We start from the raw sequence: 13,753 nt of genomic DNA on the forward strand, positions 1-13,753 counted from the left end.
TGTTTTGTTGAGGTGATTTGAGAACGCTTCTAATTCTTGTGTTTGAATTCGAGTCCATATTTGTCTTATTCTATTTTATTGTGCTGTGACTGGATCAATAGTACACTAGAAACTGTTTATTAATATTATTTATTTTCTGAAAAGATAAACACTGTGTACATACATTAGCACATTTCATTCATTTTAAAATTTTATCATTTGGAGAACTGTGGGTGTTAATTATTAGATCTGTACAGGTTTACACCAATAGATGTTTGGTGGCAATGGAAGCTATGATTTTTGGTTGCAGAAAAGCAGTCTGGAAAACATATTTCCCTCGATGTTATTCTCCCTTTTTTTGTGATGAGTAATGCTTATATGACTTGTGGTGGTAATTCAGCAACCAGGGGGCAAAACCCAGTGTCCTCCTCTGGCCAGTCCCACACTTGTAAAATAGAGAAGGTTTCATCAAGAGAGGTATCTAATGTAAAATTGAGACCAAACTAAATATGCTTCCTCCCAAACCAACTGATATAGGCCCAGATTAACAGCAACCATTATGACGGCTGTTCTCCTGTAGGTCAAAGAAGGAGAGGAGGAAGGTGTGTCATACAACTGGATCACATGCGGTTGTAGGAGGGAGTGTAGCCAGACAGCATAAACTGGTGGTGAGCAGGGAGACTCTGAGCAGAGGATGCTGAAAGAGGAGTGTTGTGAGAGTTTCAGGGAGGAGGTGAGACACGTCCTAGGTGATCAGGAAGGGCTTCCAATGACTGGACAGCTACAGGTCAGGTGGTGAGGGAGACAGGAGAACTTGGTGAAGTTGATAATGAGACTTGGTGAAGGAATGAGGACGTTAGCTGAGAAGAAATTGGACACTGAGAGGACAGAAGATACAGGAGATACAGCAAAAGGTGAAGGTGACAAAGGTCAAAATAGGTGAAAACACTAGACCTATGGATGACAGGTGCTAGGATGGACAGTGAGGAGGGGACATCAAAGGGACAACACATGATAGATATTCTGATAGTAAAGAAAGTTAGGTTAGACTGAGATGGTTTGGACATGTCCAGAGGAGGGACAGAGAATATAATTATAGAAGGATGTGGATGATGGAATGGCCAGACAGAAGATCCAGAGAAATCTGAGAGCACATTTTTCGATGTAGTTAGAGAGGACATGAAGTGCAAGAGAAGATGGAGAAGAGAGAGGGAGATGTAGAACAGAATTCACTTTGTCAAGAACAGCTAGAAGAAGAATGAAAGAAATAAAAATAGAACAAAAAAATGTCTGTTTGATAATAATGAGGTTTTCTGGGCTTTTCATGTGTCAAATATGTGTCAAATATGTTTAAATTAGCAAAAATAATTTCAGGCATTCAAGTTTATAAAGCATTGTGGTAAAAGCACTTGGTACTCCTGTGACGTCTGAGATGATGGAGATAATCAATGACACATCATATGTGGAGTTTGTCCCAAACAGAATGTCTATACACACACACATATACTGTATATATATACATATATATACTGTATATATATAATGTATTGTAATGTTCTTTGTCTTGAATATGTAAAATTATTTGAAATGAGTTCAACTGCTCAGTGTATATGTGTATCTGTGTGTATGGTCAGTTGTGCAGCAGAGGTGACTGACGGCTCACAGTACTTTGTATTACTGATGATCACAGATGGCGTCATCTCAGATATGATTCAAACCAAAGAGTCTGTGGTCAACGTAAGTACACTCCCCGACACACTTTTGTCACGCATCAATAATATTAAGGTTTTTTATTTTAGTCATCAAGTTCTAATACCAACATTAGGATTGAAGAAGAAAGAATAAGAGTGCCATAAACTAAATAACCATCCGTGCCTTTACAGGGACTTGAGTATCCCAATTTCAGGACAAGTCGGTATCCTGGTATTGAGAATACAGGTGTAACTGGCCAGAATGAACCCTTCCCCAATTAACCTCGCGTATAGTTTGGCATAGGCCAGAGTATACCCTGGGGGATAAACTATAAATAAACCCAGAGTGTAAAAAAAAGACTAGGTCAGAATATACCCTTATAATAGCTAACAAGGTTTTGGTTGTATTTATATGGTATATTTACCTGCTAATATTTATAAGCACACAAAACATTTGGCATAGGACAGCAATGGTTTTTCTCAGAACCGTGTGTTATTATTGCCTAGCTCCATGTGGCAGTAACCTACTTTCTAGTTTTGTCTGGTGGTGATGGATAAGGCTGACAAAGTAAAATATTTGGACACAACACCAGCGCAGTATTAATATAATGCTCGATTTGTCAAGAGATGTTGCATCGTGCAAGCCTATGTTACAGTCAGCATACATTCTACCCACCCTACAAGAGAAAACAGTTGTTTAATTTGACAACCAATGTTGCAGCTGTTGTTCCTAAAACAAAATGTCCAAAAGTCCTATATTTCTTATGAAGATGTTTTCGACTCTCTAAAATAATAAGCAGGTTTGGAATTATTTTCATAAAAATAAGTTAAATATTCTACGTCATTGACTTTGAACAAAACTGCAAAAATTACCTTATATAGTGGTTGAAAAAACCTGTCTCCCTCACTCCTTCCACACAAAACCACCTGACCCCTGACACCTGACCCCTCACCCTTAATCATGGGAGTGAGATTAGGAGGAGGCAGGTGAGCAGCAGAAGTAATTAGAATTAACAATATGATTCAAAATCATTTAAATCATCAATTTAAATAATGATTTTAGTATCATAAATAGTAGCAATAGGCTCCAACAACCAATATTAAGAGGGCAGTGCAAAAACTAAAATGCCTTCTTGTCATTGTCAACTATGTCAGGTGGGGTATTTCTTGGAAGGGTTAGGGGTTGAAGTTTTCATTTATCACATGAACAGTCAATGTCTAATTGCCTATGATCACCAGCAAATAAACATTTATGGAGTCCTATTAAGGACCACCATTAAACCATCAAAGGCCAAATTAATGACAACCCCAAGAAAGAGGATTCCATTGAAAGTTAACCACTGTTCCATGTTAGTTAACCACTGCAAATGAGCTTAATATGCTGAACGTCACAAAAGACCTCAAGTTGTTATGGTTAAAGCACCTGACCAATGTCTCCATCAGGACTGATCAGAAACTAGGAACACTAAGAACTGAATAATGACATTTTGTTGTGTTTAGAGATGTTAACCGATTATTTACAGATTATGTTGGGCCATTTCTGCTTCCATTTTACTGAAGGAGAAATGCTCATTGTAAAAGGGGAGGGGCCTTTTCTCAGCCTCCCTACATGTGGACATTGGGTTGGATGTACATATCACCATGAATGTGCCACTCTCACAATCCTTCCTTCATTTGTCCACAGGCATCATCTCTGCCCATGTCTATTATCATTGTAGGAGTGGGTCCTGCTGAGTTTGATGGTGAGTGTGGATATTTACAGTCATTTTCAATTAGGTCCTTAAAGAGTGAGATATGATGATGTATTGTTTACAATAGATCTAACTGACCTTCACAGTGTGATCAAGGGTGCTGGGGGTGCCAGTTATAATATTTTGTCATTATTTTTCTTACGTTTTCAAAATATATCGTATCTGTGACCACGTCGCTCTGTTATCCTTGTGGCTTAGAGGTGAGGGCTGTGATTACCCTAACCCTAGTATCAGTAATAGTGAGTTCTCTATGGACACAATGATGATCTCGAATACATCATGTGACCAGATGATGACACATCCCCATACACTGATGAGCCAGCATCGGTTTGGGATTCATGCTTGAGGATGTGCTGCCTTGTGCACTGCAGGATCAGGTTAACCAGTTGTACTTATGCAACTATGCTTAAATTACCTCCAGCAGTTGTGGGTTGTCCTACCACTCCAGATGAATATGTGATAGGTCATATGACTGTGACCGCTCATGAAATTCATATACATTTATTCTATACAATAAATGTAGCTAGGTATCAAATCAAATCAATCTTTATTTATATAGCATCTTATACAATCAAAATTGTTTCAAGGTGCTTTCCAGAATCCCAGGGCCTGACCCCAGACAAGCAACAGTGGCAAGGAAAAACTCCCCTTTAACAGGAAGAAACCTTGAGCAGGACCAGGCTCATGTAGGGGGACCCTCCTGCTGATGGCCGGCTGGGTAGAGAGAGAGGAGAAGGGGGAGGGAGGTAGAGGATAGAATAGGTAGGAGAGGAGAGGAGAGGAGAGGGGTAGAGGAGAGGAGAGGGGTAGAGGAGAGGAGAAGTAGAGTGAAGGGGAGGTAGAGGAGAGAGAGGAGAAGGAGAAGGAGGAGGAGGGGAAAGAGGAGAGGAAGGAGAGGAAAGGAGAAGGAAAGGGAGGGGAGAGGAGAGGAGAGGCACAGAGCACAGAAACACACACAAAAATACGATATACAATCACTTCAGTGGGGCCGGAGGTCATCATGCAGCTCCGAGGGCGGCGATACCTGTAAATAAATAGAGGGGGGGGGGGAGAGAAGAAGAGAAAAACTACGCAAGAATCAGCATAACCAGTCTGCTTGATGAGGAGGAGGAAAGGAGAGGAGAGGAGAGGAGAGGAGAAGGAGAGGAGAGGAGAGGAGAGGAGAGGAGAGGAGAGGAAACCATGACCCAGTGGGGTGACAGAGGCCTGTCAGGTGATCATGTTTCCGGACCCCGGCAGCCTTGGCCTATAACAGCATAACTAAAATGTTAATCTAATGATAAGACAACCCCCTAAGTATGATAATTTGTCTGTCTATGATAGTAACTGGAACTACAGAATTAGTAACAATAAGCTTTTTCAAAGAGGTAGGTTTTAGGTCTGATCTTAAAAGTGGCGATGGAGTCAGCCTCCTGTAAATGGACAGGGAGCTGGTTCCATAGCAGGGAGGCCTGGTAGCTAAATGCTCAGCCCCCCATTCTACTCCTAGAAACTCTGGGAACCACAAGTAGACCAGCATTCTGAGAGCGGAGCGGTCTATTGGGCTGGTAAGGTATCACTAGCTCCTCCAGGTAGGATGGAGCTAGGCCTCTGAGGACCTTGTAGGTCAGAAGAAGGGTTTTAAAAATTATTCTAAATTTAATGGGCAGCCAATGAAGCGACGCCATTACAGGAGTTATGTGATCTCTTTTGTCAATACCTGTCAGAACTCTGGCTGCAGCATTTTGGATCAACTGGAGGCTTCTTAAACTGGAGGTTTCTTTTCAGCACTGTGGCCAAATTAACTAAGAGTCACAGTGTTTTAGATCCACGTATCCCTTCTTCCCTTAGTGGTGAAGACTTCATGAGCTTCTTCACTGATAAAGTTCTAGCTATCAGAGAGAAAGCTAACCAGGCCATCCCAACAACTGGACCATCACCAGATGTGCCGACTGTGGGAACATACAGGGTCTCCAACGAGCCCTTAAGCTCCTTCAGCCCTATATATTTTTCTGAGGCGTCATCGCTAATTCAGAAATCCAAGACCACCACGTGTCTTTTAGATCCCATCCCAACACACCTGTTGAAGGATGTTTTACCATTGATAGGCAGTTCTATCCTGGACCAGATCAATGGTTCTTTAGTGTCAGGTTATGTACCCCGGTCCTACAAGGCGGCAGTGATTAAGCCGTTGCTTAAAAAACCATCACTGGATCCCGATGTCTTAGCAAATTATAGGCCAATATCCAACCTTCCTTTTATCTCTAAAGTTCTTGAGAAGGTGGTGGTGACTCAGTTACTGGAGCACCTGCAGAGGAACAGCCTGTTTGAGATGTTTCAGTCAGGCTTTAGAGCTCACCACAGCACAGAAACAGCACTTTTTAAAGTCACTAATGATCTTCTCATAGCTTCCGATCATGGACTGGTCTCTATGCTGGTTCTGCTGGACCTCAGTGCTGCTTTTGATACAGTTGATCACAGCATCCTGTTACAGAGACTGGAACATGTGATTGGGATTAAAGGAACAGCACTAGACTGGTTTAGATCATACTTATCTGATAGATACCAGTTTGCCCATGTCCATGGTGTTCCCTCCTCATACAGTAGGGTTAGCCATGGAGTTCCTCAAGGTTCTGTACTTGGACCAATCCTCTTCACATTGTACATGCTTCCCTTAGGGAACATTATTCGGCAGCATGGGATAAATTTTCATTGTTATGCTGATGACACTCAGCTCTATTTATCCATGAAACCCGAGGAGACAGAGAAGTTAGTGAAGCTCCAGACCTGTCTTGAAGACATAAAGTCCTGGATGTCTTCAAATTTCCTCCTCCTTAACCCAGAAAAAACTGAGGTCATGTGTTTGGTCCTGAACCTCTCAGGGATAGATTAGATCACATGATCACTCTAGATCAGGCATGGGCAAACTACGGCCCGGGGGCCACACGCGGCCCGTTAAACGTTTTAATCCGGCCGCCAAATTTGAAAAATTAAATGAATAAACCTTGTTAATGTTATATTTTCACTGCAATTCTGGTGTTTTTCCCACTAGAAAAAAGACAGTCAGGAGGAGAGTGATGGTGATATCCTGAAGGATAACAGAACTTTCAGTGCTTTAAAATAAAAATGGATTATTATTTTTTTAAAAAAGGCACATTTATTCATTTGATTTTAAGTGTTCTAAGACTCATTCCAAAGTCAGATATTTTGTTGTAATGCTTCTCTTCATTTTCATTTGAAATTAAAGCACATGTTTTCTCCATATCCCAAGATGTGTATTTTTTTCTCCAATGAGGTGAGGTTACCAAAGCACTCCATCCATCCATCTGCTCCTGGTCCGGCCCCTTTGTCAAATGTTAGAACCCATTGTGGCCCACGAATCAAAATGTTTGCCCACCCCTGCTCTAGATGGTATCTCATTAACATCTAGTCTCTCTGTGAGGAATCTAGGAGTAACTTTTGATCAAAATCTCTCCTTCAACTCACACATTAAATTAGTCTCTAGAAGTGCCTTTTTTCACTTGAGGAACATCACAAAGATCAGGAAACTGCTGACGCGGCATGATGCTGAAAAGTTAGTCCATGCATTTGTTACTGTCAGGCTGGACTACTGTAACTCCTTATCATCAGGGTGTCCAAACAACTCTTTAAGAAGCCTCCAGTTGATCCAAAATGCTGCAGCCAGAGTTCTGACAGGTATTGACAAAAGAGATCACATTACTCCTGTACTGGCGTCGCTTCATTGGCTGCCCGTTAAATTTAGAATAATTTTTAAAACCCTTCTTTTGACCTACAAGGTCCTCAGAGGCCTAGCTCCATCCTACCTGGAGGAGCTAGTGATACCTTACCAGCCCAATAGACCGCTCCGCTCTCAGAATGCTGGTCTACTTGTGGTTCCCAGAGTTTTCAGGAGTAGAATGGGGGGCCGAGCATTTAGCTACCAGGCCCCCCTGCTGTGGAACCAGCTCCCTGTCCAGGTACGGGAGGCTGACTCCATCGCTACTTTGAAGATCAGACTCAAAACCTACCTCTTTGAAAAAGCTTATTGTTACTAATTCAGTAGTTCCAGTTACTATCATAGACAGACAAATTATCATACCTAGGGGGTCGTCTAATCGTTAGGTCACATCTTAGTTATGCTGTTATAGGCCAAGGCTGCCGGGGTCCGGAAACATGATCACCTGAAGGGGCTCTGTCACTCCACTGGGTCATGGTTTCCTCTCCTTTCCTCTCCTCATCAAGCAGACTAGTTATGCTGATTCTTGTGTAGTTTTTCTGCTTCTCCTCCCCCCCCCCCTCTCTATTTATTACAGGTATCGCCGCCCTCGGAGCTGCATAATGACCTCCGGCCCCGCTGAAGTGATTGTGCATCATATTTTTTGTGTGTGTTTCTGTGCTCTGTGCCTCTCCCTCTCCCTCTCCTCTCCTCTCCTCTCCTCTCCTCTCCTCCTCCTTCTCATTTTCCTCTCCCTCTCCTCTTCTTTCCTCTCCTCTTTCCCCTCCTCCTCCTTCTCCTCTCCTCTACCTCCCCTCCACTCTACTTCTCCTCTCCTCTACCCCTCTCCTCTCCTACCTATCCTATCCTCTACCTGTCCCCCCCCCTCCTCTCTCTTTACCCAGCCGGCCATCAGCAGGAGGGTCCCCCTACATGAGCCTGGTCCTGCTCAAGGTTTCTTCCTGTTAAAGGGGAGTTTTTCCTTGCCACTGTTGCTTGTCTGGGGTCAGGCCCTGGGATTCTAGAAAGCGCCTTGAAACAATTTTGATTGTATAAGACGCTATATAAATAAAGATTGATTGATTGATTGATTAAAGAGTTGTTTGGACACCCTGATAATAAAGACTTACAGTAGTCCAGCCTGGAAGTAACAAATGCATGGACTAACTTTTCAGCATCATGCCGCGTCAGCAGCTTCCTGATCTTTGTGATGTTCCTCAAATGAAAAAAGACACTTCTAGAGACTAATTTAATGTGTGAGTTGAAGGAGAGATTTTGATCAAAAGGTACTCCTAGATTCCTCACAGAGAGATTAGATGTTAATGAGATACCATCTAGAGTGATCATGTGATCTAATCTATCCCTGAGAGGTTCAGGACCAAACACCATGACCTCAGTTTTTCCTGGGTTAAGGAGGAGGAAATTTGAAGACATCCAGGACTTTATGTCTTTAAGACAGGTCTGGAGCTTCACTAACTTCTCTGTCTCCTCGGGTTTCATGGATAAATAGAGCTGAGTGTCATCAGCATAACAATGAAAATGTATCCCATGCTGCCGAATAATGTTCCCTAAAGGAAGCATGTACAAGGTGAAGAGGATTGGTCCAAGTACAGAACCTTGAGTAACTCCATGGCTAACCCTACTCTATGAGGAGGGAACACCATGGACATGAGCAAACTGGTATCTATCAGATAAATATGATCTAAACCAGTCTAGTGCTGTCCCTTTAATCCCAATCCCTTTAATCACGGTATACAGAAGTGATGTGATGTGTGTGTTTTGTTCTGCACACATACTTTATTAGTTATGTTCCAAAAAAAGGCCATCCATGGAGATGCAATCACTGGGCCAGATTCACGAAGCGTTCTTACGAACAAATTTGTTCTTAAGTCCCACTTACGAACAGTTTACGAAGATTGTGGCATTCACCAATTTCTTCTTATCCTGGATTTATTCGTAGGTAAGAAAAAATCCTACGAACACTCAGGAGTACTCTTGCGCACATTTCAGTGCCGACATGTTGGCATGGTTGTGTTTTCTTCTCTTGTGCAGTTCAATAAAATTCAATATTACAATGATAATTCTGTCATATTTATTTATTTATTTGTTTATTTCCTATTTTTGGTGATTTACGGAGAATTTTAAAATTACGTAAATGTGCCAATGACTTAACATTAATCAACCAAATTGGAAACCATGCCAAAACTGTCTTTTTATTTGATTTTATCTTGATTTATTTTATTAGGGGATCGAGGATATGCCCTGGCTCCCTGGTTGTTGACACCACTGACCAACCCTCAGACTCCACAGGGAGTTTTATTCAATCAGATGCATGCGCGCAGTCGCTCCACCATTGAACGCACCATCGGCATGTTAAAGGGGCGCTGGATGTGTTTGGACACAGAGCCACAACCTCGTGAGGATGTGCGTCCTGACGCAATGATGGGGCCAGACTGCAGGCACGTGGTTCACGTTCGAGCGCGATTAATTGCCCGTTTGTGAATAAAATGCATTATTGTCACAATCCGAGCACAGCTTTTACACGTTTATTTTTTTTACATTCTTCTTTTTTTTTACATTCTCGTTGATTTCTTTAAGCGTGTTGGCTATAGTCATCAGGGTTGAGGCAATTTTATCAAGCGTGTTAGCCATCCTTTCTTGATTGTTCAACACGGCGTCAGAAATCAGGCGTGGAGAGGCAAGCTTTGGGCATTTCGCTTGGGCATTTGGCTGCTTTTTGCTCTGTCTACAGCAGGGGTAGGCAACCTGCGGCTCTGGAGCCGCATGCGGCTCTTCAGCCTCCTTATAGTGGCTCCCGATGGCCATGACAAAAAAACATGGAATGTTTTTTTTTCTTTTTTTCTTTTATTATGGTCATTATGTGTTCATTTTGTTGCACACTTCCCCTAGGGTTTTAGTTGATACCATCTAAATAAAGTTTTTTAATTATTTTTTTTATAATTTGTCACTTTAAATATATGTCACATCAACGTCAGCAGCCGTCGCCTTCACTTGCTGGTGGTACCACGGCGGGAACCCCTACCACTGTAAGCATGAAAAGAGCCCAAAAAAGAAAAAATTCGGAAGAAAATAGAGAGTTTAATGCAGCGTGGACTTCTGCTTTTGCATTCACCGCCAATGACGCTGGCTTACCTGCGTGCTTGATATGTGGCGAGAAACTATCAAACAACAAAAAAAGTAACGTTGAAAGACATTTTCAAAGCAAGCATTTAGCATTTGCTGAAAAATACCCAACCGAAGATGAGCGCCAGAGAGCAATTTCGGAATTGCAACGACAAGCTGAAGAGAGAAAACTATCTTTCAAAAAATGGATCAGCTCTCCACAGTCAACTACAGCTGCTAGTTTTTTGGCAGCTCAGGAGATCGTGAAGAGGGGTAAGCCGTTCACAGACGGAGAATACATAAAAGAAACGTTTATTCAAATATCAGAGCATCTATTCTCCGATTTTAAAAACAAAAATGAAATTGTTCAGAAAATTAAAGACATGCCTCTCTCTGCAAAGACTGTTAAGGACAGGACCATTAAAATGGCAGCAAATATCAGTAGTAAGCAAATTGATGATATTAATTCAGCTCAAGCATTTTCAATTGCCTGTGATGAGTCAAGTGATGTAAACGATATTGAGCAGATAGCACTGTTATGCAGGTACGTCAATGCTAATGGGCCGCAGGAAGAACTGATTGAACTCATACCGCTTAAGGGCCAAACTCGGGGGCAGGACATTTGTGATGCTGTTGTGAGTTGTCTAAAAGATAAAGGGATAAACACCACTCACCTAGTGTCGGTATCTACTGACGGGGCGCCAAGTATGAGAGGAGCACAGAAGGGCTTTGTGAATTTACTTCAAAAGTCACTGGGCCGAGATCTGATGACGTTTCACTGCATTATCCACCAAGAAGCACTTTGCGCACAAACATTTCCCCCTGAATGTGTGGAAGTAATGAACCTTGTTATTAAGATAGTGAACAAAATAATTGCGAATGAGTTAAGCCACCGACAGTTTTGTTCGTTGTTAGAAGAAGTCGAAAACACGTATTCAGATCTCCTGCTGCACAACAGAGTCCGGTGGCTGTCCAGGGGGGAGGTGCTGAAACGCTTCGCTGCCTGTCTGGAGCACGTAAAAACCTTCTTGGGAAATAAAGGCCTTGGGTATCCTGAACTGGAAGACCCATCTTGGCTGGAAAAGTTTTACTTCATGGTGGACATGACAAGTTACTTGAACATGCTGAATAAAAATCTCCAAGGACAGGGAAGCACGGCACTGCACATGCTGGAGGAGATTTTGGCATTTGAGCGCAAGATGACAGTGTTCGCCAGAGATGTACAAAATGGCACGCTCTCTCACTTCCCCTCCCTAAGAGAGTTCAAAGAAGCAAACAATCACATAAATTGTGATTATTTCCACCGTGCCATTACTGCAATGCAAGCTGCATTTGAAAAAAGGTTCAGTGAGTTCAGAAAGGAGAAACAGACTCTCTCTTTCCCTGTCGCACCACTGAACAGCGACCCATCCCTGCTGAACACATCCGCATTCACAGGAGTAAGTAAGCCTGATCTAGAAATTGAACTGGCCGATATTGCGGATAAAGTTTTGTGGGTTAACAAGTTTAAATCCCTGTCAGCGGATCTTGAAGAAGTCGTCCGTCAGAGGGCTACTCTCGCTAAAGAGCACAAATGGAGTGATATGGAAAAACTACCCCAACCCGACAAACTTATTTTTGCAACATGGAATGCCATTCCCGACACCTATATCAACATGAAAAGGTGTGCATTTGGAGTCCTATCCATCTTTGGCTCAACTTACTTATGCGAGCAAGTTTTCTCAAGCATGAACATTATAAAGTCCAAATACCGCTCCCGCTTCACCAGCGAGACTCTACAGTCCTGCGTGAAGATGAAAGTCACATCTTACAGCGCCGACATAGGGAAGATCTGCAGGGAAATGCAGACACAGAAATCTCACTAAACAGGTAAGAGGAACATAATTTAATAAGCTATTTTTTCAAAAAAATCCTCATACTCAGAACTGATGTAGTTTTTTTTGTATTTTAAGGTGCGTCCATTGATCACTGGCTGGCTGCCAACAAACCCGAAGAGGACGGGAGAACGCATGGGTTACTACTATTAAACATATGTATATATATATATATATATTAAAGTGGGCTTGTTTGTTGTATTCACTGGTTTCAACTGTTAAAATTTAAATAAAGATTAAAACTTAGAAGTTTATAAACTCTGTAATTTTTTGCGGCTCCAGACACATTTTTTTGGGAGGGGGGTGGGCAAAGTGGCTCTTTTGATAAAAAAGGTTGCCGACCCCTGGTCTACAGGGTCCTGCTGCAGTTCCTTTTATGGGCATAGTGGGCGGTGACTTATGCTAATCGTATGTTAATTAGACTCACCTGGCACGCGCTTTCAACTTACGAACAGATGGCATTCATCAATCTAAGAACACAGCTGCGAACAATTCTGGGGCTTACGAACGCGTTGATGAATCCGACATAGGGTTTTCTTAAAAAACTTCTTAATAACAAGTTAAGAAAGAATCTAAAAAGATTCTTAAGAACATATTGGTGAATCTGGCCCACTGTGGTTAGAGTTTTAGGTAACGTATCATCAATAAACAGCAACTCTTCTCTGCTGAAGACCTGAATGCTTGAACAGTTTCAAGCGGTCTCAACCAACAGTTGGGTTTATTTTGATTCTGTTGAGTTTTATTGACATCTTCTCTTTTGCGTTTGGATGCAAATGTCAACTGCAGATGTCCTGTGTCCTGCCCTTTTTTCAGGTTGGTTAGCACACATTTCTTTTAGATATGACCTCTATCTAATGTAGCCAACTATTCCAAACATAAGCTTCTGAGAGAAAGTGTGACAGGTTGTGAGAGACCGTTTGATCATGCTTATTCCTGTGGTGCATCAACAATGTTCAACAGTTTCTAAAGGATGATGGAGGCTGGAGTTGGAAGAAACTAAGCAGAAGACTTCGAGTCAGGGTTAGTGAACTTCTGGAGGGTCTCTGGTTATCTGAAGTGGATCAGAGATCACAGACCGAACAAAAAGGATGCTGATGAAAATGAAGTTGATGATTAGTGGTGTTTGAATGCCAAATGGGTTATTCTATTTTCTTTCTTATGAAAGTCAGCATTTGGATTTTCTTCCATGATATTTGAAGAGAAACAAATGCTTTGATCCCATTTTAGCTTTAATGCAGTACATCGTGAAGGAATCAGAGCTAAATCTTTTCATCCTGTAAAAAAAATGAAAGGTTACAATCACCCCACTGCTCTCGCCTCCTTTCATCCCTCTGATGCCTCCTACACTGCTAAAAATACAGCCCATGCATTTTTAAAAGACATACTTAAAACTGAGCAAAACTAGGTCACAACTGTGTTTTTATGTGCCGCTTTCATTCAGAGGGGTTTGAAGGTAATGTAGAAGAACTGTTCTTGATACCCCGGATGTCACCCGATGTTTATGAGTGTATAGCTATATCAAACAAATCCAATCAATTCATCTTTATAGTGTCTGGGGATGGGAGGGGTGGAGAGGTGTCTGCAAAGGCAGACACCTCTTTTCGGGGTACCACCGTGACAGCCAATGACAAAGAAACGACA

At 42.0% G+C, this 13,753-nt stretch overlaps 3 protein-coding genes and 1 long non-coding RNA gene across 10 annotated transcripts in view; 3 read left to right on the forward strand and 1 right to left on the reverse strand.

The window, feature by feature from the left end:
• LOC130524722 (copine-9-like) overlaps positions 1–13,753 on the forward strand; it is a 110,608-nt gene that overhangs the window by 90,111 nt on the left and 6,744 nt on the right. For 2 of the 6 annotated variants that reach the window (XM_057031135.1, XM_057031136.1), the window contains 2 exons: positions 1,614–1,716; positions 3,355–3,412. The exons of 1 other annotated variant lie outside the window; for it this stretch is intronic. In XM_057031135.1, coding sequence (XP_056887115.1) covers positions 1,614–1,716; positions 3,355–3,412 — 161 coding nt within the window. The remainder of the gene's footprint in view (positions 1–1,613; positions 1,717–3,354; positions 3,413–13,753) is intronic. 3 more of the 6 variants (XR_008950206.1, XM_057031137.1, XR_008950205.1) reach the window with 2 other exon arrangements.
• LOC130524745 (uncharacterized) lies at positions 6,424–8,205 on the forward strand. Its single transcript, XM_057031174.1, has one exon. It carries the CDS (start codon positions 6,754–6,756, stop codon positions 7,453–7,455), a length of 702 nt encoding a protein of 233 aa, XP_056887154.1. The 5' UTR covers positions 6,424–6,753; the 3' UTR covers positions 7,456–8,205.
• LOC130524756 (uncharacterized) lies at positions 9,646–10,410 on the reverse strand. The gene is made up of 2 exons (XR_008950227.1): positions 10,269–10,410; positions 9,646–10,160 (listed from the first exon to the last, which is right to left on the reverse strand). It is a non-coding gene; the product is annotated as an uncharacterized LOC130524756 (long non-coding RNA).
• LOC130524720 (general transcription factor II-I repeat domain-containing protein 2A-like) lies at positions 10,094–12,361 on the forward strand. 2 transcript variants are annotated; one of them, XR_008950204.1, is made up of 3 exons: positions 10,094–11,677; positions 11,760–12,107; positions 12,191–12,361. XR_008950204.1 is itself a non-coding variant. In XM_057031132.1 (2 exons), exon 1 carries the CDS (start codon positions 10,094–10,096, stop codon positions 12,101–12,103), a length of 2,010 nt encoding a protein of 669 aa, XP_056887112.1. In that variant the 3' UTR covers positions 12,104–12,107; positions 12,191–12,361. The 2 variants fall into 2 exon arrangements, 1 of the variants encoding a protein (XP_056887112.1); XM_057031132.1 differs by having other exon boundaries at positions 10,094–12,107.

The sequence above is a fragment of the Takifugu flavidus genome, chromosome 4 (assembly GCF_003711565.1).
Source record: "Takifugu flavidus isolate HTHZ2018 chromosome 4, ASM371156v2, whole genome shotgun sequence".
In the NCBI taxonomy this organism is placed as follows: Eukaryota; Metazoa; Chordata; class Actinopteri; order Tetraodontiformes; family Tetraodontidae; genus Takifugu; species Takifugu flavidus.